The 27,507-nt window shown below is 37.2% G+C and overlaps 1 protein-coding gene across 2 annotated transcripts in view; it reads right to left on the reverse strand.

Moving 5' to 3' along the window:
- Positions 1 to 27,507, reverse strand: part of LOC102296794 (rho GTPase-activating protein 42) — a 72,419-nt gene that overhangs the window by 38,965 nt on the left and 5,947 nt on the right. For both annotated transcript variants that reach the window (XM_014334934.2, XM_014334935.2), the window contains exons 2-3: positions 10,759 to 10,854; positions 7,962 to 8,023 (exon numbers count right to left, since the gene is read on the reverse strand). In XM_014334934.2, the coding sequence (XP_014190420.1) occupies positions 7,962 to 8,023; positions 10,759 to 10,854 (158 nt within the window). The remainder of the gene's footprint in view (positions 1 to 7,961; positions 8,024 to 10,758; positions 10,855 to 27,507) is intronic.

Consider the following 27,507-nt stretch of genomic DNA (forward strand, 5'->3'; position numbering starts at 1 on the left):
TGGGGAATAAATGCATCACATGCAGCTGAGGGACTATTAGGGAATGCTTTTCTTTAATAAAGGGGGAAATGAATTTGAGAAGTGTATTTCCCTCTCTCTCTCACACACACACAAATATATATATATATTGACATTGTATACATTGCATTTTAATGCTCTTGATACTCCTTTAAATAACTGTGGAGGAGTAGTTGCAGTCTGGAAAATTTAAGAATAGACTCCAGCTCCAGTCTTGCAGTGGGAAGTTGGGCAATTATGCTGCCCACAACATACCCGTCTTCTTCTGTGAATGTCTGTTGGCTGCTATTCTTCCATCTCCAGATTAGTGTCTTCGTAAAGGGCACAATGACAGAACAATAAACCTTGGAAGTTCTTGATAGTGGAAGAAACGCAGGCTTCCAAAGGAAAACTACTTAAGCACATGGAAACTCCACACAGCAGTGACAGCAGACACTGAGCTACTGCGCTGCTTGAGTTACTGTGCTGTCTTGGTAGGTGTCCTGATGAAGCATCAGTATGTAACAAGTTGAGAGACAGAATCTTCTGAAACATTTCATTTCGAATATAAAGGCAAACTGCAATCAAAGCGAACATTTGTGCAAAAGGTGACTAAAATATTTGGGCTATTTATCTGCTGATGTGTTTATGCATGCCTGTTCTTTAAAGTAACTGCAATTCAGTTGTTCCCAACCCCCAAATATATTATGCTGCTCTTAAGGTAACCAAAATATAAAAATATACCTGATTTTTCTTCCATTTCAGAAGCAACAACACCATGAAAACTCAATGTGTTTTTCAGCGCAGCCTTATCCCAGGGGACATGGATATCACTCCAAGAGCCCCAACATCAGGGCACTGCCCTTCTTCTCCTTAATGCCATCCATGCTCAACAATGCTGAACCTTCTCAAACCATGCAGAACTTTAACCATTTTCACTATTTCTCTGATGGTTGGAGGGTTATCAACTGGGGAATAATAGCAAAAATCTTTTTACCAGGATAGAATTTGGGAAGTTTTTAAGAGGAATAACACACTTGGGTAGTTGACAAGCCAATCACAAGCCACAAAGCAAAAAGATTTTAGGCCTGGCTGCCTGCTGAGCCAACAGACAATATAAAGCTTCATGCTTGACAAACCCTGCAGAAATTGTGCTACTGGTAAGAGTTTTGTCCATGCACCAGAGGCAACTTAGATTTAAAGCACGCTAGGTAATACTCCAGAAATGACAGGGACCTTGATTTGAGACATGCATATTTCCTCTATATCCAGTCTGAAATATCTACATTTTTAGTCACTCTCATCAGTCTGTGCTTTTCTTACAGATTCAGTCCAGATGTGAAACGGTACTAGATGGAGGGGTTCTTCCTTTTTTCCCCCCACAGCCAGCTTCTGAAAGTTTTCAACTGCTCTGTCTGAGCATGACAAGTTTTTTTCTATTCTTTTTACTAATGTGTGGCTGCAAGCACATCTGTCTGCTGTAATCTATTAGGGGAAACAAACCTGCAAAATAGAAACACCATCTGGCAGTGATTGTGGTTTAACAATAGCAGAGAGTCAAGTCTCAGCTGATATATCTCACAATATTTCATGGTTTGAGCATAGGATAGTCTCCTTGTTAGGAAATGTTTCATACATTTGGTGAACATGTGTTGGCTTGAGATGTGCTAATTAAGTTCTGAAGACCAACTGCTGTAAAGACTGAGATGAAACTTTCTGGTTATCTGTACTTTTCTCCTGGTTTGTCTCAGTCAGATGCATAAACTGTGACAGTGGATCTGGAAGAGATTCAGGGAGTTTCCTTTTTGTGCATTGCCACACAGTAACAGTAAAAAGTTGACTGTGAATTAAAAGCTGTGAAGTACTTTTTGTTGCATCTTTGTAGTTCAGTGTGAGATACCTGTCTGCTATTTAGACTTCGACTACAATAGACTTTATTAGAATTGCAGTTAGGCTCTGGTTTATTCTGCTTCTATCGGTGATTTTCACTATGGTCAACTTTTACCTAATGTAATTAAATGGAAAGTCATGTAACTGTTTATTTAAGGTCTCACAGCTGGGGAAGCCAAACAATGAGACAGAGGGATATAATCTCCCTGAACATCCATAAAAGGCTATAGGGTAAATTCAAGAGGACTATAAATGCTACAAAGAACAACATGGCGCATTATTTTTAAATGTTAGAAGTTTGAAAGCACCTAAGGACTTACTAGATTTGATCAGCAGCCAGACTGAGTAACTGAGGAAAAAGGGCCTTGGTCAGACTAGATTAACCAAATGGTCGCTATAAATGAGATCAAAATTTCCTTTGGGAAAATGGGAGAAACTTACAGAAGGACAACCATTAGAGCAGCACTCCATCAATCAGGCCTTCTGGTATAATGGCCAGGCGGAAGCCATTCATCACAAAAAGGCACATGACAGCGTGCTGGAAGTTTGCCAAAAGGCACATGACAAACTCTCAGACCATGAAAAGAAAAGCGCGTATATGCTGAAAATATAATTTCACAATCTGGCCGCAATTCGCAGTCATCCCCATAGTCAAGCATAGTCTTAGAGGCACTATCAAAATGGTGCCAATGTTTGGCAAGTCAGACACGTTTTACATTTTGACAACAACAAAGCATACCAGTAAGAAATCACAGGACCAGCTTTTCCAAAACTCTGTAAAAGTCCTGGAGTATCTCAGCCAGAGTCAGGAGAATCTCTGGAGAGGCCTCAAGGTTGTTATCCACCAACACTTTCCATCAAACTAGGTAAGCTAAAAGAATTCTGCCAAGAATAGGAGAAACCAGAAGAAAGCTGTTCCAAGCTTGTGGCTCATTCCAAGGAAGACTAGAGTTTGCGATTGCTGCCAAAGGTGAATCAACCAAGTATGAAGTGAAGGGTCTGACTGCTTATGTAAATGGGTTATTTCAGTCTTTTGAGTATAGCCTTACAAAACACTCCAGCTGTTTAAAAAAAAAATACTGTGGAGTTGTCATATCGAGACTAACAAGAAAATTATATAGCTGTGATATCAGCATAAAAACATGGTAGAAACTCGACTTTATTTTATATTCATTTAATCATTTCAAATAAAAATGAATTCATTATTAATTTTTAGCTGAGACCTAAACTGACTGCAAGTTTAGATAATCTAAAGGGTTTGATATTAAACCCTTTTTCTTTTATTCCTACATAACTGGCTTGTTGCCACCAATATGTTGTTTATAGCAAAACAAGTAATTTAATAGCTCTATAAGCTCTGTGGTGTCGTTAACCTTTTTTCATCAGCTTTTATACTTGACTTGAAAGGTGTTTACATTCTGGGTGCTACAGCATTCATTTTTTGTTTTGTGGTCATCTATGGATGTTTGACCTTCTCTGTACAAAAATGATGAATGCTAACAGTTTGAGGGCAGTTTGTTTTTTATTTGATCTGCTACAAAAAAAGAGTGATTAAAAGACAAATATGACATTCTTGGACTCATCAAAGCTTTCCGAAAGCATTTGAATGGTCATTCAAATTAAATCAAGATGCTATTGTAGTGGAAACTAGGACGTATATATCAATCAGTGAACTTGGTATAACCAGTTTGGCTCTATAAAAATGAGCAAAGTACTTGTTGTAGCTTACTGAGGAGCATCATTCACAGTTTTATGCCCCAAGTCATGTGAGTCATTTAAAGTTTCCATTTCATATATAGGAGCAATGGAGAAAAAAATAAGGCAGCATTCAGTTCAAAGTAAACAAAATCCTTGAATAATCTTCTTGGAAAATGATATCAAAAAGTCACTTTTTCACACCACAGGATTTAAAAAAATACAAAGTTTATCTAAGGCATTAGTTACATTGCACCTGTGTCCCAAGAGATTTAGAATGCACACAGGTAAAAAACAAGAAAGAAAGAAAACCATAAGAAAAAGCGTTTCTTCCTGCATCACATTACAATCAGCTCAAAGTGCAGAGATCAGAACCCTGTTTCTTGCATATTCCAGAGATCTGAGGAGACAGAAGACTGCTAGGTGAAGAGAGGCAAGATGATGCAAAGAGGATACTTTTCAAGCAAGTAGGGGGGGGAAGTGTGTGTGTGTGTGTGTGCTATGAATATGTTTTTACTTATTAAATCTATCAAAGATGAATGAAGTGCTGCATCCCATAGCTTCTTTGCCTAGCCATAGCCGCTTTGATTTATTAAATTTACTTCTATGACTTTGGATTCTCAGCTGTGCCGTCATTTAAATTCTCTTATCCAGTTCAGCTTGTCTCTGCTTGTCATTTTGACTTGTTTTTGTTTTTTTCACCATTTTGAAATGACACGACTACATAATATTTACATATTAATGCACATGCAAACGTGCTTTAATATGTATCTGTCCTGTCAATTTTTAATTTTATGTCTACAGTAGCACTAGTGTCAGCTTCCTAGTATTTGTCTTGAATCCTAATAAATGCACAGATAAATTATACCCTCTTTGTCAGCCCCCAGATGACCACCAGCATCCCAGAGGAAGAGAATTACACACAAAGATACAAAAAGCAAAAAACAAACAACAACAGTGCATGTTTATTCAGGAGAGGGCAAACCTGTATATATAACCTGTACAAACCTTAGACTCTCAGTGCATCCAAAACACATTTATTTCCTTTGATATTTCTAACTAATCATGCAAGAAGCATTTATGCCCACCACTGATTCCATCATAGCCCAAGATTTTCATTTCTAAGGTTACACTGGTGTTTCACACCCACAAGTTAATATACCGTACACACACATTTTGCTGTATTTCATGCTACCACCTATGCACCCATACTCAGTATCAAGTTTGTTAGAAGTGGTGCTGCAGGCACACAAACAAGCAATTATGACTACCCGTGGTATATGAATTTAAATTAAGACACAGAAGACTTTGGCACTTTCTTCGTTGCATTAATGCTCTGTATATGCAGGTGTCTTAATTAGAAAGCTCTGCATCACTTCCTGAACTACTTCCTAGCTCAGAGCAACACAGGTGTCAGAGCTGCTACTTTCTCTTATTCAAGCACAAGGTCATGACACACCAATTAAGGCAATAGTGAGAAAAGTCAGGCACTCCCAACATTTGAATGCACTAGATAAGCATCCCTCTTCAGCATGTGGGTTTCTTAACACATTTCCCCCCAAATCTAACAAAGTATTTAGAAATGTGAAAAGAATCAGCAGCTTATTTGTTTTATTTATCCAGGCAGCTAATCTCGCCAGATTAAGAATCACTTCTATGAGCATATTCTGGGCCCAGACAGTGAAAATTAACTTTGTAAGAATTTTGATGTGGTGTGAAAGCAGACGAAATCTCCACGATCACTGTTCAAATACAAAGCTCTTAAACAGTCTCCTTCTGACTCAGGGCCTGCCTGGCAACCTCACTAATGAAAGGCCTGCTGCTCTTTATTAGATGATAATTATGTTTACGTATAGAAAATGCTCTTTGGATGTTGCATTGATGCAACATCCAAAGAGCACATGGAATAATGATTTATCAATTGTTGCTTTGCTAATGACTCACAGCAAGAAGCTCTTAGGGTGCTTGTGCAGGTTTTTCTCTGGGAGCTCAGATTAATGAAACCACCCCAAAAACAAGCCAAACAAAAAAACATGCTAGCTTAATGTTGCCATTATCAACCCAGGACAGGCTTGCAAAACAGCTTATTTATCTCAAGAACTCACTTCCTGGTTAAACAAAAGGTTAACCTTGGTTAAAATTTCCGATGCCAGTGAAATAGATTGGCAATAATTGACTAACTGCGAAGAAGACGCATGATCTAATGCATTTGTAAGCATCTGAGTTTTGGAAAAAAAAGAAAAGAAACATGTTTCACAGGTGACATACATTTATTAATGTTACCTTTATTCTTGTAAAATGATTAGGATGACACAATATTCCTTAAAGGTATGTAGTCTAACGAGAGATGACCCATTTCTTTAAGTGCAACTCTTTCCATCATAAAATTGAGTTGTGCTTTGAGTGTCAGCTGTGAGATTCGCATTCACATTCACTGAAACTCTACATAATTTTAGAAATATATTGCAAGCCTATCCAAGAACATAGAAGCATGGGTACAGTATAGCCATGTCCATCCATCCATCCATCCATCCATCCATCCATCGTCTAACACTTATCTGATATGGTAGCTTGTAGCCCATCCCAGCTACCTAGCGTGAGAAGTGGGGTGTGAATGTGAGGGTGAATGCTTGTTAGTATAGCTGTATATATGTAACCACAATAACCACATATTGTAGACATGCAAACCTATGTGAGATCTGTACCTTAAACTTCAGTGAGCTATCTCAAATAAAAGTTTTGGTATCAAACATTTACTCTCTGCAGTCTAAAAAATGTGGCAGTATAAAGTTTGTAGATTCCTCCGTCACGGTGAACACAGTCCTAATGAAAATGTCTGAGGTAATTGCAAAACCTGTAACTGCTAACCTGCAGCTGGTCACATTTGCATATCAGACCTCTTAAATCAGATGTACAGCTGAAGTATGTAGACTAATGTAACTGCTGCCTTGAGACATCTCTTAGTGCCACTTTCATAAACAGCTACTTTTACCTTTAAATGCTAGGCACGGGATATGTTCTTTTTCTGCATGAAAACATCGACTCAGGGGAACTAACAAAGTTGTAAAACTTAAACTTTAAAGATATACAACTTTAAAACAAATAAAGTAAAAGCAAAAATACTACCAAGCATTTTATGTTTCACTGTACTGTTTATACTCTACAACTGTGCTTTCTAACCGTCTAATCCACACTAGAAAAACCATGCATGGATAAGATGACATGGAGGTGTGCACAGACAAATACTCTGTTCCTTTCAACAGATATCTCTATACTGTCATTAGCCAAAAAATTAAATTATGACAAACACACAAAAAAACGTGTCTGCTGTCAACTGCTTATCCTCCAAGAAAAAAAAAAGCCATACTGTTGTTGGTTGAGGTGTGTGTGTGTGTGTATGTGTGTGGGCTCAGTTCTACAACATTCTCACACCAGGTGGGGCATAAGCCCCTCCCTCTGGCCCCCTCCAATGCCCTTGCCCTTTATGTCATGCCTGGTTTGTCTGCAGGCATTCAGCGGAGTTGGAAGCCTTTTTTTCTGACCTTTAGACCAGCCAACCGGAGCCATAACTGCCACTTTTTGTACCATGCTAAAAAAAAAAAAAAGCCAACGATCTTAGTTCAAAAATCCATCAAAGAAAATGTGGGGCTTTAAATTGTTTTGCCAAAGTTTCTCCATTCCGTTGCCGTTTTAATGTATTTTCATATTACTACCTGTATCAATCATTATGTTATGCTCTGTTGACTTCCAGTCATCTGAAACCCATAGGAAAAATGTTTCTTCCAAGAATAAAAACCTCTAAAGAATGTCAGTTCCTATAATTCAGTAATAGCTTATGTTCTTATAAACTAAGTTAGTAAAGCTGTGTAACTAGAGACTGTGATGCTCTGGTCAACAGGTTAATGCAGATCTACTAAGTACTCAGTATAAGTAACAAATCAAATTGATTTCATTATGGTAAAATAAACAGCTACTGTTCCATTTTGCTTTTTGTGAGCTACAACTACATCAACTAATCATTAGCATTGCGGCAAAACTTTATATGACCACCCACTGCAACCACAAACTCACTGATATTTCTATCGTCTTGATTGACTACTATAAATTCCAGACACAAAATCCATGTTTAAAATCGAATGTTTGGATTTAGCAAAGCAAACAGATTAAAAGTGAACGTACTTTCAGCACGCAAAATAAAATAAGAGGAAACTATTAACTAGATAATTGGCAATATTTGCTTTAGTGAATGTGATTTTGTTTTATTGTTGTATATCAAGTTATAAAAATCGCTGTCAATCACCGGATGCAATAAAGACTGCAGCGCTTCTGTTTGAAATCTTAATTATGGTTTTGTTTGGTGTCTAAAATTGGATTCTTACCAAGCGTCTTCTTTCCTCTTCAACGGTGTTCAACAGCTGCGAGAACTCTTTGAATGACTGGGCTGAAACAGAATAAGACATATCGGCATATTAAAATGTTTGGTCAATATATATATCAGTATGTATGAGTCCCCATTTCACAATATATTCACAGCTGAGAGAGTACACACAGTGAACTGGGCTGTTGACACAGTCACATGATTAAAAAAATACGTAAGCAGAAAAAAAAGCATAGCCGTTAAACGTCAGCTGGTCCTGGCACCCTACGAGCACTGGAGAGGCGTGATGCTAAAATGTTTATTTGCACTGCAGCTTCAGACCTTTCAGTGCAGTACATTTTAGAACCTAATAAAAGCATGCAGCTGTCCAATTTAAGCCAAGACCAGCAGTAAAAAGAAAGGAATAATAAACCAACAAAAAACAATACTTCAATTGAACCCACTGATTGCTTCCCTTTATTTTCTCCCACAGCTAGGGTTTGCAATATACTGTCACAATACAGGAGAGACTGATGTGATAGAGATATGTTCCTGCCATCAGGGTTATACTTCAGTGGCTTATATTACATTTTGCAGGGCCAGATGAATTCAGCATACAATGCATCGAGGCTTATCTGACACAGAACTGTGCCTTGATAGCTTTACAGCTTCATTAAATAGAAGGCCAGATACAACGTGGCCTGTCTTGGTCAGCCCCTGTGTCACCCTATGTCTAGCCATTTAGCAGCGGTCGAGCTGCTCTGCTTGCCAACACAGTAACATCATTATCAACCCCGACAGCCTGGCATAGGGACCCATGCATCATCTTAGACACTTTGGTCCATTTACACACCAAAGCTTTTAAAGACCGGGGAGCAATGATTTTGTGCCAGTGATCCTGCAGGCAGGCTGGCCTCCTATTAATGCTACCAGTTCCTCTATCAACGGTGAAAACCTCTCAGGGGGTAAAGGGCACAGCTGGAGCCACTGATGGGACAAGATTAGACTGTGAAGAAAGGAAATGGGAGTCAAAGTGGGGTTATAACTTGCATATCATTCACTGCTAAGTGGAGGGAAGGCAATAAACCCGATGAATCACTAAATTAAATAAAGTTTAGTACCTTAGGAACGGATGAATTGGGAAGATAAGCTTTTTAAATGTACATTTTTCTGCACACTGTAGCTAGACAACAACAAGAGCGGTATGTTTACAATCAATTTTATGTGCTTAAAATGATGCTTTTTCTGTTCCATATTTAACATTTCGGAGCTGGATTTTTGCTCATCTCACTTATTCCACATTTGAACAGTTCTTGTCGACTAAAGGATTGACCTTCTATGAGTTGGGGCTGTAACTTTTCTAAAGATTTAAATTTCTATAGCCACATCAATCTTTTCGCCCCATTCTGGCTTGGAATGTGAATGTCACTGCAGGAAGTCATAGACTGAAATCAATAGAAGGTCAGATGAACCTGTCTGGCAGCACATACAGGATCCCAATGTTATGTGGGGAAGTAAGGAGCATCAAAGTGAACTATACCAATACTGCATCAAGATCATGGCTGGCATTCACACAAGGGTCTAGGTATGTCAGTCAGAAAGTTCAGTTTCATTGATGACTAGATTGATTTCAACAGGCTGTTTTTTTCCTCAAATAGTAATCGTGGCCTTTTCTCCCTGACATGGTGAATGAACCGAGTAGTATTGCAGGAAGGATACTGAAGACGTGGACACAAAATCACAAAAACACTATTTTGCATTTTCATTTTTACTTTGATCCTGATTAAAGGCTGCCCAAACAAATTTGCCAACGTCTATAAATAACAGTCCACAAATGCTTCCCAACACGTGGCATGAAACTGTCATCAGAACCATTTCTCCTGTGCCAGTTTCATGCATCGCCAAAAAGGTTCAGTTACAGGTGCGCTGCTAAAACATCCATTGTTGAGTCTAAGATCATCAGATTCTTAATTACAAGGGAAGTCAAGGGAAGGGTCTCTAATTAAAGTGTGCTTGATTCTAATGAGGTTTAGATTTGGATGTGGATCTTTCCAACAAATATAATTGGTCTCCTGCACCCATGGCCATCACACAGTAACAACAGCTTTGTGAGGGAAAAAAAGGACTATTCATTTTGCATTCAGATGAACATTACAGCCTGTAGAGGAGGTCGATATCTAGTCTAGCCCTCACAGATGGACAGTAATTCAGCAGTCTACAGCTCCACAGAGCGAAAGACTCAAGCTGGGGATAATGAGCAGTGCAAAAAACGGAGACGAAGAGGAGGCCAAACTGGGAGTCATGCCCATTAGAGCCAACGAGGCCCTCTGCACAGCTGCTTTCATATTCCTCTTGGAGGCTAGGAGGTTTGCACCTTCATTAATCTCTGACACTGATCACAATTAGTCCCTTTGATCTCATATAGGCTTGAAAAGATACAGGAAAAGCATCATAAGCAAATCAATAGCATTAATTATACATGCACAGCAGACAAGCTTAACATCCATACACAAAGCCAAACCCCATTCTAAGATCACGCTGGATTATATTTGAAAAAATGAACAGCATTAGTGTTACAGCATTTTCTTTCTTCGTTAATTACTTTTACTAATATACAGGTTAACTATAAACGAATCGTTTGAGCATGTGACCTTTACAAGACAAGTGCCCGCATGATACATGTGGGCACAGCAACTGTTTTCCCACGAGAAACTAAAACATAAAAGAAAAATCAGATAAAAAAAATCTGATTGATGTGATGCAAGAGATGAAACCTTAGCAGGAGATGAATACTCTGTGCCTTGTTAAACTGGACTCACCGATGTTCACCTCATCATCTGTCTCTGCATCTCCTATGCACTCAAACTGGAACTCCTGCAGAGACTGGGAGAACTTCTGGACGGCAGCAGAAAGATCTGGAAAATCAGATGGGCTGAGCATCAGATGAGGCATACCACAGATAAAAAGCACACTGAAGACACATGAATCAAATTTTATTGTACATTATAAAGAAAAATGTGATGTAATTTAATGCAAATTTAATGTAACCTCCTTGGACTATACACAATAACCATTTAAAATTCGCAGACTTTGCTTTTGCACTAGATTTTACTTTATTTTGCTTTTCCACTTTCACAAAATGGGAACAAGCAGATGCATATTGCTGAAAACAAGACACACTTTGGGCAAAACATATTCTGCTGTTCCACATCAAAAAAGTTTAGTGGACACAAAGACAAATTACTGGTTTCTGCTCTGTTGCTGCATTTATTTCAGTTCATATAACAGATCTTTTTGCCAATTATGAGCAAAAGCCGTGTGCCCCATCCCTTCCCACACAATAACTGGAAATAGATTTTGCAACACCTGGTAAAGGGTGGCAAAATTTTGCTCCCAGAACTTGTTGTCAAAGCGGAAACAAAGCAGAACCCAGGACAACAGCTACAAGTTCTATAAGTTGAGACTGACGTGTGGATAGTCAAATGACAGAAATTTCATATGGTTATACCATATCAAGATAACCACCACATCCAATAGCATTGCTTTAATTATTGTCAAGTTGCAAGGAATTTTTTCCCCGGGCACCACAGCTGCATCATAAAAGATCAGCATATAAATAGGCCTAGTTTTTATCTTATTAATGGGCAACAATTAATATTCAAAACAGACAAAAGTCAAGTCTTTTAAAATCAACTGCTCAATGGTTTCTTTTGAACACAAACTAAATGAAAACATTCATTAAACAGCCTTTATTTAGTTTTTTGAAAGGCTTTCTTACATTAGTAGGAGGTAAAAAAAAGCTTCTAAAAGTATTGTATGGATGAGATAGATCAATGGTTTGTTAGTGTATGTGTCTTTGTATTTGCCTGCACACTGAAGTGTGCTACTGAATGAGTAAGTATGGTCTGTAAGCCTTTAAAATAGCATGTGGTGCCTTCAATTAAGAAAAGTGAGCATCTTAACATTCTGAGAACTGAGGATTGACCTGTGCTTTGATGCAACGTTTCCTGTTGCTGAAAAGAGGTGTTCTCATACTGTACATATTAATAATAATAATTCAGTGTCCAGCCTAACAGCCCAGGTCAGTGGCTCAGAGTTTTACTGACCCATGTACATTTTTACTGGCATGCAAAAAAGGCCTCTAAATTCATTTCTACTGCAAGTTTCCAAGTCATCAAAGGAAAGACTCTGCGTCAAGGATATTTTTTAATTGAGTTATTCCAGTTATTTGATAAATCACTGCAGCCCTACCTACTACTTCTACAGATATAAACTGACAATAGCATAAAGCTTGACAATTCATAACAGCAGATAACCAAATAATGGACTTTTATGAACTGCTGTCTGTCCATGTACACGCCCACTGACAGTCACACATTTGCAATATTTACTGGTGCCTGATCATAATACCTGGATCTGAAAAAATAAGCCCAGATGAACTGCCTAACCTTTGTCTCAAAAGTGATAAAGCCCACACAGAAAATACAAATCAATAGAACAATTCCACCCTTGGATACTCCCCACTGCTAGGTATAAATCTATGATTTTATTGTATTCTACAGTTTAACTTGATCAAATGTCTTTTTTGACAACCTCCAGAGAGTACTGTCATTTTTTGTACTCCAAAACCTTCCAGCTATGAAAACACAAGTGCGTGTGACTGCCAGTGGAAATTTTTTAAAAGATTTAAATGAGCCACAAGAATTTAACAATACAGCAGGAGAATTTCATAGTATTTTTTTGTATGACAACAGTATCTATAAGCCTTAGTAATAACTGCTGATGAATAGAAGCAAGCTAAAGTCCAATAAAGATTGGAGGCATATTTACAAATGTGGCAATGAGAAACAAAACACCGCAGCATAGCACGTGAACTGGTCCAAATATGATCCAATAACAAAGAAAATTGATTCAAGCTGCAATCAGAAAGTTACAAGGCTGACGTCCTGCAATCATTGTTAGAGCTGCAGGCAGCACAGTTGTAAGCTCTTTGTCTCTAAAATTTGTATGCATAAAACTACAAGTTTATGAACAAGTTTACTTCATACAAAGTATTATACCTTTGACTTAATAGCAATGAGCCAGAAGTAGCCAAGAGCAATTTCTCTTTGTTTGGATTGATGAGTCAACCAGAGTGTAACATGTCCAGTCAAGAATTAGAGGTGCTTCAACAGTCTCTGATCTAATGCTCTCAATGGGAAAAAAAAGACTAGGTTATCATTTCCTGAACCCTACCTGCCTTATATAAAACCTCCCACTTTCTCTTTGATCCATGGAATAAAGAAAAGAACTAAATGGGAACAGAGACACCTCACCATGAGTTTAACTTCTGTTGCTGCTTAAAAAAAGTTGCACGAAACTATTTAATAGCTGATTAATGTTTTTTTATATCTACATTTTTCTGCCTGCCTTGTCAACAGTTTTCAAAAGTTTATGTGGGATATTAAAAAAATGTACTTAATTTCCCCAATTAGGCTACATCAACTTGCAACTTACTATTGTTTCATTTTTCTCCTCCCTCAAATAACAGCTTGGATGAGAGAGAGCTACACAAAAATTCTCCATATTTTCACACATTAAAAGACATACACACCTTCACATTTACACCAGGGAGTTTTAAACTGTTGGACGAGACAAAAATAAACAGTACTCAGTTAAAATCTGGTTTCCATCTTACACACAGATGTACACTATAAACCAATGATATGTATGGCAGAAATCAGGTCGTTGATTCAAGAGAAGATCTAATTACAGTTACAACTGAAATCACAAGGAGGAAAGAAATGCAGCAGTTTTTTTGCATTTAATGAAAGGGTCAGAGCAACTACAGTGATGACGTCTATAAAGCTAACCGAGCGCATGACTCACTTATAATTGTGGGCCAAGTAATGAAGCTGCATAGACACCAGAAGAGTTCTTATCCATCTTCTTATTTTTCTCTTTGCTGTAAGAATCTATGCCAACCAATCAAATTGACTGGTTTGTAGCTCTGAACACCAACTGGGGGCAGTCACTTCATTTTAATGTCTACTTCTTGAGCATGCCACGATGCGTCAAACTTAACTTTTCAATGAATTCAGTAACTTCTATCTGTGTGTTCTGTGGTTTACTTAATAATCATTCATCTGATCTTCAGACTGAGGAAATTCCTGTGGACCCAAGTCAGTCGACTTTTAAGTATAAAAAGTATTTCTGGTAAAAATCTTTCATTTACCAGTACTCCTCCACTCTGCGCTTTCTGTGGGGGGAGGGAATTACAGACGGGTTGACACAGGCAGTGGAGACAGGATAAAAGGAAGTGCATCCATAAAAAGCAGGAAAAAAGTGAAGAAATTCTCAGACTGAATGGCTAAATGAAACAGGAACAAATAAATCAAAAGACGTGAATACAATATTTTGTATTAGAATATGCTCTGTAAAGAATGACTTCAGTCACTCCTTCGTGTCGTTGGATTAGTGATTGTGGAGGAACCTGCTAGCTGCGCTAAACTGCACAGCCATGTTATAATTAGATGCAATCTCATGTATGCCATATATGGCAATGAACACTGCTGCGTATATCTGTATATTTGTGGCAGTGTTTATTGCATTTTTCAACAACTTTTCATCTAATTTACTTTACCCATTACATTGTTAAACTTTGGCTCTGCTCCCCACCAGAACAAGTACCATACAAGTCAAGCTTTTAAGGAAATCCGGTAAACTGCAGCCCTGTCACCGACATTAACAAGCAGCAGAAACAGCACAAAGAAAATTGGAAGTGATCATATTATACATTTTAGAAGAAAAAGGTATTGCTAAATAATGTTCAACATTTCTGCTTATAATTAGTAGCGCTTGCATCTGGTAAAAGTGCGGGGGTGTCAAGGTGAAGATATGTCAACTAGTCATGTCAGCCTAATTGACTTGCCATCGCAACTAGTCCTGATAATCTTCAAGTTAAGCCTTAGAAGCATTATGCAGCCAATTGAAAAAGCCTTACTTTTGACATGATCACATGAAGTTGTTATTGGGAAGTACTTGGCTCCCTCATTCCTGCTTGCAGTTGTTATTTTTACTCTGTTTTTAATTGTGCAACTGAAGCTAATATGTTTCATATCTCAGTTACGTAAAGGTTAATGTGTGGGCCTGCTGAGGTGAAATTTTAATAATGAGTGAAGATCGGGCACGTGAGGGAATATTTCAACATTTCAACTTTCTTTTGGATTTATAATTAAAAACAAAACAAGGCAAAGATTCTAAAATGCCTTTTGCCTTTTATTTGCCAGCCCACTCAGTTCAAATGTATGCAGTGTTCTCATATCTATTGTTGACAATGACTCACTAATTGCTTCTTACCTTAATTATTCTCTCTTCAACAGTCTTTACCTAAAAAAACCCCTCAAAAGTTAAAAGAAAAATAAATTTGACACAGATACAGTAACTGTGTTTATGTAATAGACTCATTAAAAATATAAAAGACTCATTAAGTACTATTAAGTACCAGCGGTTTTACAGGTCTCAAGTGTAAATGGCACACGTAGGTTTATGGTTACATGCTTGCATACAGTTTGTTCTTATACTTGAAAAAGCTTTGAATTTTGCTCGTTAAGAAGGATCCAAATTATCTTTAATACAATAAAAAAAAGTTTAAGAGCAACCATCAAGTTACAAAGCTGCAAACCTTTGAGTTTCATTTTCTGCTGCAAATTGCCTGTAAGAGGATGCTTGACAGTTTATAAAAGATATAGTGGCTACCCAGAACAAAATAGCGTATCCTCACTAAAAGGGTCTAAACTTCACAGGAACAGAAATTGCTTGACAGGTCTGATATTATTCTAACCCTAACAGTCAGCACTGAGTCATTCAATTTCAATCTATTTAAGAAAGACAACTGCAAGGCTTCTCTTCTCGAATAGACCACACACTGAAGTGTTCATAAAAATATGTTGTTTTAAGTTTGACCGACCACTCGTAAATATTGCAGAGGCTGCACTGAACAGCACTGAGAGGAACTCAGAAAATGTATTGTGCCATTGATGCGCTACTATCGTTCCCACTTTGACTCTAAAACTGCAGATTTCAGATCGATGCCCTGCTGCAGTTGTCTGGGTGTGCTCACAGGACCATCAATAATGGATGATCTTTTAACTCTGATGCTCAGATTAATGTTGCATTTTCCTGGGTTTTGATAAAGGCTGTTAGGAAACATTACATTCAGGTGACTGTAACATTGGTAGGTTTGGTAAAGGTTGGGTTAAAATTACAACAAAAGTTTTGGTATTACAGGATATGGTCTTTACCTTTTGTCTTAATTCTTCAGCTTCAACATCAATGTTGTAACTCTTGGTTCATTTGCAAAACCAATGTTCTCATTTCTAAAATTAATAAACCACAAACCACAATTCAAAAAGCTACTCACTGCTTATCAGAATACTCTGAAATAATAGAATTTAAATCCTCGACAAAATTATTTTTGATATTGCTTTATATCTATGGCAACAGCAATGGCCAAAAAGTCATGGGATATTTTGGTTAATGAGCCTGGTCACACAGTTCTGTTTTTAATATGTGCTGTACATATCTACAACATTCCACTCTCTGATACTGCTCTACAGTGTTTTGGTGCTATTTTTCCTTGTGGTCAAAAACCCATAAAAGTATCAAGTAAAGGGTCTTTTATAGCAGCACCGAACTTAATATATCTGAACTCATTTTCTCAGACATCAAAATTAATACTAACTCTTCAGTTGATGATATGACTAACAAGAAATAGCACTTTAATTAATTTACTAGATTTAATTATGCCAATCAAAGTAGGAAAAAAGTGCTCTGTTAAATCATCCCCATGGTTGACCACCTCTATCTAGGAGCTCAAAAGGGTCTGCAGAGTAGCTTAGAGGAGATGGAGAAAAACTCAATTAGAAGTCCATCTACTAGCTTGTAAAGAAAGTGTTGCATCTTATAACAAAGCTGTCAGAAAAGCCAGAGGAAATTATTTCTGAAAAATTACTGCTGATAATGAAGGCAACCCTAGACTATTGTTCTCTTGAGATGAGGAACATCACACCTCTGGAAAATGTGAGGAATACATATATATATATATATATCAGAAAAAAATATTAACCCTACCACATTCTTCATCTGCACTAAAGACAATTCTCAAATTTCACTCCTGTCTTTAATATAATTGTGTGGCTGAAATAAAACGCAAACCTTCACTTTCCAGGTTAAAGTATATTTTTTAACTGTATTTCTTTTCTTTGTCTCAACAATCATTAAACAGAAGGCATTCAAGCCTGTCCTCACACAAAAATAAATAAAACAAAATAATAATTAGAGATTTAACACTCAACTATGATGCTAAGGCTGTTTTTAATTTATGATTAGCTTTTGGCAAATTTGATTACTTTATTCACCATCATGACTACTTGTAGGTTTTTCCTAATATGATGCTATTTCCTGAATCGGATTAAATATCTCCAGTAGGAAATTCTTTTTCAGCTGTGGAGATCAGGAATCCAATGGCACTTCTTGGGGTGATGAAAAATTCAGGTGTGTTGGTCTGCTACTGCGATATTCATTGCCATAACGTTGCCATTGCCGTAACGCAATGACACACAACTATATATGCTGAACTCTAGCCCTGGATTTAACTGGCATTAATAAATAAATAAATAAAAGTTAATGAAGATAAAAGGAAATTATTTTACCTCAATGAAATTGAAGGCGCTCATTTGGCAAGTAAACACAGGATAAAACCAGACATTAAGAGTCATGCTTATTTAGGAGTGACTGAGCATAAAGCCGCGCATTAATTGTGCCTTTCATCTCAGCAATATTACCAAAATATCACCTTATCTGCACTCTTAGATATTCCACTGCCAAATTTGTAGACATCCATTAAGTCTGCCCCCAAACTCAGTCTACCTCAAAATATTAAGGAAGCAAAGTCTGTGGATACTTTCAAGAAACTTTCAGAGAGGTTCTTCTTTAAACATTTTGCTTAATATTGATAGCTGAATAATATTTGCACAGGTAATTGACATTGATTGATGCCTTAGTACTATACGGCACATCTTGAATAATCTTAATAGTTATAGAACAAATGTACTTTTATTTGAACAATACTAAATCTCCTCTCTCCTCAAAATAACTGAATTTACAAATAATATAGGTTCAGAAGAGCTCAAGGTTTAGGAAATGGTGGCGTTTCTGTCGCTCAGAAAGGTAATGTTCAGTTACTCAGTCCAATGGTTTCATAATGGGGGAGAGAAATGTTAATTATGCAGCTGCAGTGACTATTATTTGCAAGCATGTTTTCTCATTCCATCTCTCTCTCTTGTTCTCTGTGTCTCTGTTTAACGGGTTTTATTTAGCTCATTGTACTTCATTTTTTTTCTCTTTTCATTTTTGTCTCTTTGACATGTTGATGATTCTGTTTCATTTCGTGTTTTTAATGTGTTTTTATGTTTCATATCTCTGTAAACCATTGCATGTAATTTTGGCCTGTACAAATAAATTGACTTGAGCTGACTTCACAGACTTCAGCTTAATAACAAATGAAAGAGTCGACACAGACTTGAAATCTTTATATTATCAAAAGTAAATGTGATGGAGTCAGTTTGTATTGATTTCCTATTCTTTAATCACAGAGTTATGGGCTGCTCATGGGAAACATTAAACTGTTAAAAAGATTGGGTGCTCTTCTTAAAAAGAAGGGTTTTGAATGAGCTTTGTAGAAAAAAATATATAATTATGAAACTGAAACAAAAAGGGACACTTTCAGCATTAGCATTCAAGTTATGCATCTCCTCAAAACTATACCTCAGCAAATGAGCAGCAATGTAAATAAATAAAGCAGCTCCCAATTTTTAAGGTTTTTCTTAAAGGTAAAAAAATGTCCTTCATTTCAACCTTTTTCAAACTACTAGATTACCCATAATAAGCATAGTGGTTGGGCACAAACTAGTTCAGAAGTTGGTCAATACTTTAGTGCTTTTCCTGAATAGCTTGAATAGCTAATAAAAATTACAATACTTTTGTTCGTTACTCACTCACTCTAATTAGTACTGAAAAAGAAAGCACTGGTGAACCAATAATATCCTCTAAAAAGTGTGTATTGTTATTACTCGCAAAGCAGTCAAACTCGCAATTCAGTTTCTGCAGCTGTGTTATGAATTACGTGGGCACAAAGAAAGTAAAGACTAGGGAAACAATATAAGGTCTATATAATAAACTTGATTTCACTGCTCTTTTTGAAACCAGAGTGTAATATGTGTGATTGTGTGTATTTCTGTATAATATTTATAGGTGAGGTGACTGACAGTTTTTTATACCCACATATAATGAACATTGATATGAAGATTGATTGATTTACACTTTAGATCTTATAATAAATTAGATATTTGTATAAATGTGCTTGTGAAAATAGATTTTAATATACCTACGTGTGTGTGAATGAGTAATTGTAACCATGAAGATACAAGGTGTGGAGATGGACAGTGCACAAGAGAATGGAAGAAGAGAGTGCAAGGTGGAGATGAGCGTCAGGGGTGATTTGTGGTTAAGGGATAGCAGCACATGTGAAAGGGAAGGCTTACTAGATGGTAGTGAGGCCTGCTATGATTTATGGTTTGGATTCAGTGGGCACTAACAAAAAGACAGGAAGCTGAGCTAGCAGAGAGGTAGCAGGTTTGAAGAAGCTAAGGTTTTTACTAGGAATGACCAGAACGGACAGGGTTAGAAATGAGTATATCAGAAGGACAGCTGAGGTTGAGTGGTTTGGAGACAAAGAGAGAGGCAAGGCTGAGATGGTTTAGACATGTGCAGGGGAGGGAATTATGATATATTGAACAAAGAATATAGAATAAGGAGCTGCCGGGCAGGAGGAAAAGAAGAAGACCACTGAGGAGGTTCATGGATATAGACAAGCAGAACATGCAGAGGGTTGGTGTGACAGAGGTGGATGATAGGCATAGGGTGAGATGGAGGCAATTGATCCACTGTGGCAACCGCTAAAGGAAGCAACTCGAAGTAGAAGAACAAGATTTGAGTCTTTTGAATCTTTCTGGTAAGATTCGCTTATAACTATACCTCAATGGGAAAACAAATGTACCACATTTTACTTTGGGCAATGTTTAAACGAGAGCTAGCGCAACAATTATGTATTTATTTTCTATTTAAATGCATTATTTACTAAGATCAGGAATTAGCACAAATAACTTTGACCCGTTGGTCATCAAATGTATATTCCACAAAATATAGCACAACCATTTACAAAGAAACCATCCCACTGAAACTAGCAGCAGCAAAGATAAATGGCAGGGGGATCAGTATAAAGGAAGATAAATGAACAGCTTAATTGTTTTATCCCCAGGGAAACAGTAAAGGTGTAATCAGCATAACATATTCCAGGCTTTATTGGTTTGAACATGAATGTTTACTGTTGGAAATCTGCATCTAAATGCACAGACTCACTGGACAGTTTATTTGTTACACCTGTGCAAACTCAATGCATCTGGCATGCAGACATGGCCAAGAAACTCTACTCTGCTAAAGAATTAAAAGACCAGTCAAGAGACTTCATGAACATTCCATTGCTACTGGTGCCCAATAGGCTGCTGTCACCTAAGATTAGAAAAATTGAGGTTACAGTGGGCACAGGCTCACAAAACTGGCAGGGTAGTACCACTGGGTAATGGTAAGGCATTCTGGCCAAAATAGACTGTCATATATATATATATATATATATATATATATATATATATATATATATATATATATGAACATATATCTATAGTATTAGAACATTGTAAACATGTTAATTTGTAATATGGGTAATGACATTGGTGTTGATTTGTGCTGTAACATTCATATGGTGGAGGTAGAAAGCACGAATCTCTCCTAACATGTACCTTGAACAGTTTGAGCTGCTCCTAGTGGTATAATGACAAGGGCTGCTTTCTGGTCCACTTTAAGCCTCTTGGGCCAATTTGAACATCATTTACACACAGCAGCCTAACTGGGCAGTTGCTGACTGTGTCCATCCCTTTATACCTACAGTGTTGTTATGTTCTAATGGGCACTTTCAGCAGGATAATGTGCTGTGTCACATAACTCATATAGTCTTAAACAGAGTTTGCAACTTAAATGTCCTCCACAGTCACTAGATTAGGGTGAATGTAGCTCAGGAGGTAGGGCATGTCATATACTATTCAGAAGGTTGGTGGTCCGATCCTTGGCTGCTCCACTTTGCATGCCTTTGGCATAATACTAACCTCAAGCTGCTCTCTGAGTATGAATGTGTGTGAATGTTAGATAGAAAGTACTAGAAAGCACAGAAAGAAGTGCTTGGCTGAATGAGACAAGTTGTAAAAAGTACTTTGAGTACTCAGGTAGAGTAGAAAAGCAACCATGTACCATATATTTCAAGATCCATCATGAAGGTGTTGGTTACAAATCTGTAACAATTTTGTGAAGCTATCATATATCAATAAGTATCAAAAACTCTAAGGAATGCTACCAGCACTTTGTTGAATGCATGCTATGAATAATTAAGGCAGTTGTAGCCTCCAATGCATAATGGACTGTCACTAAATACAATAAATGCAAAGTCTTCACAACTTCAAAAAGCAATTCAGTTTCTGTATTGGTCATATCAAGAAAATATAATAATATGCATCACATGTAACACTGTTACCAAACATCAGTTCATTCTGTAAGAAAGGAAGAAAATATGGAACAAAGGACACATTGTATATAGGAACTATAGTCTCTGTGGTTCCCTGAATATTTCATCTTATTCTTATACACCTATTCTGTCAGGAACAAGAATTTGGTGCATTCTGCTTTCAATTTGTGTAGCGAAATGGTGCTATGTTTTTCACAGAAGTAATGAGAGGAACAAGCCCAACTCGTATAAGGCGTGAATCTGAAAATGTTACCACATGAAGTGAAACACTGGTATAAGAAAAAAATACTGATGCCTGAGTAAGGGAGGTGAAAAAAGGAAGCAACCCACTTCTGATTTTACTCATTACATTAAACACCTTAAAATATTGTTGTCTAATTATATACTCAGCACACATTTTAGCTCAGTCTGCACTGAATTTTCCTATTAGAGTATTTAACTTGCAGCAATGATTCTTCTCAGAATGAGAATGCAGTAAGAGGTAACTGAAGGAACAATAGTATTGTGTACCATCCTCCTGTATAGGTTTTAATCAAAGAGCAGAAGTCTGACCACCCAGGCAAGACGTTACTGGATGGAAAAGCTACGCCAGTTAGTGCCCAGTGTGAGAGATATGAGAAAGGACTATGGCTGTCAGTCATCGCACAACAAAACCCCCTGGGTACAACCTTTATCTCATCTCCAGGGCAACCACATACTACCAAATTCCATCTGCTGACAGCGCCTGACAAAACACAGACAACACTACATTTGAACCTGAAAGTCTTCCTGCAAACACTGCATACTTATTTCACTATTAGGACTTGACTAATACGGATAGTCATAGCAGTCATACACTCTACAAGAGCAATTCAGTTATTTTTAGTTTTGGGGTGGCAACTATATCTCAGTCAATAAAACATATAGTTTCTATGTCTGGTTGAACCACATAATCATGATTATGGTACTTTTATATGTAAGGTACCAAATGAACACCCTCCTGGGTTTTAGCATCCAAAGCATGAAAAAGAAACAATTTCCCCAGCAGGAAATCAAACATTATTACTTCATTTTCTGTAAAACGCACTGATACTATGTTAAAATCCATTAAGCAATTTCTAGTTGATCCAGGCTTCAGTTTAATACAAGAAACTTCCTCCTAGTATGTCAACCTTTTAAACCCAAGTCGCAAAGATGGTGGTTATGAAACAATTACATTTCTGAAACCCTCACTAAGTTCAAAATAAGTTTTAAAGTTGACAGACTTCCTCTACACAAAAATCCCTGCAAACTCAAGAAACATATCTCAAAAGAATCTTAGAAACTATCCAATTGACCTGCTAAATTTCAGGCATATTACAACATCTGTCTGCAGCACTCCCGGTTCACCGTACAATGTGACTGACATACTCATTATAACACTAATTACGCAGCAGCATCCTTGTTGTGCTTTCACTCCTCTAAATAATTCTTTGGGGTTATAATGAAGTACCTTAACACAAATTAATGCAGAAAAGCTTTTAAAACCTTAAGTCGCAGGAATGAATGTGTTCCATTAAAAAGCTTTACTATGCACTCGTCTCCAGTTTGTGCTAAATAGCTACAAGTTTTCACTTCCCCCAAATGACTCACAGTGAGTTTAAGATATTCTGTGTCACATTTACAAGCTACATTCCTTGACTTTGCTATACATCTTTGCCTTCCTTGAGGCACATATACAAAAAAAAAAGCAATCTGCAATAATGTTCTTTTTTTGTAGAGACAGCTCACTCTTTGCCTATATATCAACATTGCAATGAGAAACACCGTAGCTACTTTATCTTGTCAGTGAGACACTGCTGATTTCAGATGAGAAGGTCTTCAAAGGGGAAAGCTTTTGTGCACCAAGCTTAATGAGAGATGGGGAGATCTCTTTGATGCAACAGTGGGGTGCATTGTACCACTTTGATTCCATTTGGAGGGATTGTAATGGAAGAGCGGCCCTTCAGGTAAGGCCTCTTCCACCTGCTTACTATTACGTTTGCCTGTCAGTCACCCAGCAGGGGAGATAGTGCATCAGAGCCAGCAGACAGTCCTTTGCACTCACGGAGCATACCGAAACTTTCCCACCGCAAGCTGTTGTTCGAAACAAAGCCTCATCTAATATATCCAGCTGTAGCATCAAGCAACACCTTTAACAGGCAGTTTTACTCAATTCTGGAGTTCGGCAGTTAAAGTGTTTACTACTAGTTTTTGTTCAGGCCTTTTTGGATCAGGTCATTAACATGGCATGGTAATCAGCTGTAGCTTAGCCTACTTAGAATAAACCCTGCCTAACAATATAGCTTTGTAACCAAAATGTAATAGTTTATTTATGTAACAAAACTCCCCACACTAATAGAGAGCTTAGGATTTCCACAAACACATGGCTATGTAATTACAATTTCCAGCAGATTGTTGTTTACTTTTACGTGTTCATTAGAGATAAATGGGATTCATGGATAGTCTGTTGTTACTGGTGAATGGTGAAAAACATAGCTCTCAAATGTTGACATCATGTGCCATTAATGGCATTGCCAGCGATACATAGCAATGACTGTAACTTGCATTTGTAGTAGTCACACAGTAACTCTAGTATTTTTAGCAGATTCAACCCCCTAATGTGGTTTAAGATGGGATAATAAATTGGCAACTCATGAGAGGTCTTAATATGAATGTATTAATCACTAATGGAAGAGATTCAGTTTGAAATCTTGGGTTTAGAAACCACAGCATATCTACAAAATACTTCACAGTTAAAATCCTACGTGGTAGTCCCCCATGTTCCAATTACAACAGTTGTTTTCTCATTTCAAAACAAAGAAAGTTAATCCAGCAATTTAGTATTTTTTAGAAGAACTGCACGTCATTATTGTGAAGCTAGGTATGTCTCAATTATTTTATGCACTAAAGTGAATTTGTCATTTACAATGACTTATATCCAAAAATCAGCTTTTATGCCTATTAAGTATTGGCTAATTAATTCTTTCAACAAATTTGTTAGAGTTCACAGAATGAAAGAGGAAAAACACCATCTTTCCCCACATATTCATGCAGAATACACATCTACATCATTTTCAGCTATCTAAATTGCTGAAAACAACTTAGAAGATGGAAGATACTGACACTGAGTCTTTGATGTGAGGCTGATGCAATGCTACAGCCTATTCTTTAGCGCGAAAGAAAAAGATCAGAGTTATTACCCCTGCAATTCTGCGGGATTGAAAAAAAAAGAAAGGCAGACAGGCCAGCACCTACCATTTATCACCAGGTCTACTGCCTTTAGACTGAGTTGAGAGATTTTCTTTCAGAAGACACATCGAGAACACATCTGGTACAAATTCTAACAGAGATGAACTTATTTCTCAAAAAAGTTCTGATAAAATCAGCTCGATTACTACTTTGTAGTAACAGTAGTAACAGTTCTCAAAGGCCTTTTTCAATATAAGACTTAACAAAGCATGTATTTAGTAAAAGAACAGCTAAGTACAGACTTTAAAGAAAGATAATTCAGTTTGCAAAAATATCACTTTTTTTTTTATTTCAACCCACTGTGGACAAATATAAAGGACAAATCTTTTTAGTCAGTATATACTGGTACACATTTAGTATACATTTGCTGTGAAAAAGTCCACCCATCATTTCTTTACATTTTGCTTCCAAGGAGTCAGACTTTCTTGTCATTTTTCTAAAGCGGTCTTGAGTTGTCCTCCAAGTTTTCCGAAGGACATTTAGCTTTTTAGCTTTTTAGCTTTTTTACAGTTTAGGCCTTGTCACTAAACACTGACCTATGAACGATTCAAGCGGATAAAAGACACCTTACTCCAAGGATGAACCAGTGTTATGTCAACACACAACAGGCACCAATTTTAAATTATATTTTTAAAAAATTGTTAAATGCAGCCTATTCCAAAAACACAATTTGTTCCCATTTGTTTAGCTCAATCTATGAAAAAGGACAACGAAAAGGACCACCAACAAGGTGATTTCAAAAGAGTGGCATATTTCAGCACGGTGAACAGTTAGTCATTCAAAACATGACAAAACAGTTTGAGAAAACTGGACAAGTAGAGGACAGAAAATGAAATGTCAGGTCTAAAAAACTATCTACAACAGATGAACAGTATCTGAAAGTCAAATCCTTAAGAAAAAATCCCCCAGCAAATATCTGACACAGGCCCCAAGAGATGGACCCCTCTCTTCCGCTGATCTACTGTTCAGCAAAGCCCCAGAAGCAACCTCACTTAAAGTGTGGCGGTCAAGAACTCAGTCTTAAGAAAAGGAAGAGGTAAAAGGCTGAAGAATACCAAACTACATACGACAATACGTGGCAAAATGTCTTATGATGTGATGACATTTTTGGTTCAAAATGTCACCAATAAAAGAGGTACCACAGTGAGTATCTAGAGCCATCTGTAAATCATGGTGGTTTTTGTAATAGGGCTGCATTTCAACCCTAAACCAGCTATTCAGTTGACACAGTGTGAATGACAAAATTATGACCAAATGTGACAATGATCTCAAACACACTTCTAATGCATTAAAAGCCCTTGCTATAGGAAAACCACCCAATGGAACACTTAGTCATGACTGCCTCTTGGCCTTTTAAGAGCCCCAACCACAAAATTATGGAAACAGTGTGGGTCCTTCTTGACAGAATGGAACAAAAGGCAGCCAGCATCCAAAGAAAAGCTTTGAATTTCCTCAAGAATCCTCGAGAACACTTCCTGAATGCTCTTAAAGAAATTATTAGAAACCTTGTTTAAGAGAGTTCAGGCTGAGTTGAGGAGGGAAGGTTGCCCTACCAAATATTGACTTTCAAGCTCACTAGAATTGTACAAACTCTGTTTTCACTGTATTATACTGTATTTCCATGTATTACACATTTGAATAAATCACTGCACCTACTTTCAAATTTTCCAAGCAAAATCTTAACTTGCCTGGGGATTCGGAAACATTTTACACAGTATTATATATACATTTATATATTTCAGTTTGTATTCAGGGTGACACACACAAAAAAATATTGAATGATTAATTATTGAATTTTGAATGTTATGGAGGTGAAATACATATGAACCACAATACCTGGCATTCAGTGTAAGTCAGCTAACTGTGAGCTTGAGAACAGTGTACTCTTTGTGACAATCAGTTTGACTGACAGACTAACAACAGAGTGCTTCAGAACAGACCTCAATATGAAGTCTAACACATTTTCTTGCACAGTCTGAAGGGAAGCAGCTTTTAGGAATACAACGTCTAATCCTTTTATCAAAATCTGTTCACATATTATCCACGTCTCCAGCAGCTATGCTTACCGCTTCTCTCAGCTTTATTGCTAAACAAGTCGCATAATTTACCTCTACATTTCATTTCCATTACATGAGTTAAAATTCATCAATGTAGTCAAAGTAGCACCAATATATTATAAATGGCATAATCCGGCAACACACAGTCTGCCTTAGTCACAGTCCAACAGACACAGACACTGAGAAAGCAGATACACACACCCACACAGTAAAGCAGAATGATGTCAGGCCAAATGCTATCTGAGGGCGGATGGGGGATGGTTATACAAGCATGTTTACAGGACATTTCCTGTGGCTGAGCCTTGGGAGCATCATCTGTCCTCAGACAAACAAACACTTAGAGTTCCCAAAGCTGAAAGCTATTGTGAAATCACTTTTGACAAAAGCCTACAAGTCATCTTTTTATTTAATAAAATAGCAGCAACTAATTATAACTATATTGAGTTACATAAAAGCATTAAATTATTTAAGCACAGTTGGAAGAATTGCTGTTTACATATTTTTTAAATACAGATTGCTTTTAATAACAGTCCCCGTGCGTGTCAGCCATTCATTATTGTATATCCTAAGGAGGAAGCATCACTCCGTCA

Source organism: Haplochromis burtoni, unplaced genomic scaffold, assembly GCF_018398535.1.
Source record: "Haplochromis burtoni strain Fernald_Lab_line unplaced genomic scaffold, NCSU_Asbu1 Contig_36, whole genome shotgun sequence".
In the NCBI taxonomy this organism is placed as follows: Eukaryota; Metazoa; Chordata; class Actinopteri; order Cichliformes; family Cichlidae; genus Haplochromis; species Haplochromis burtoni.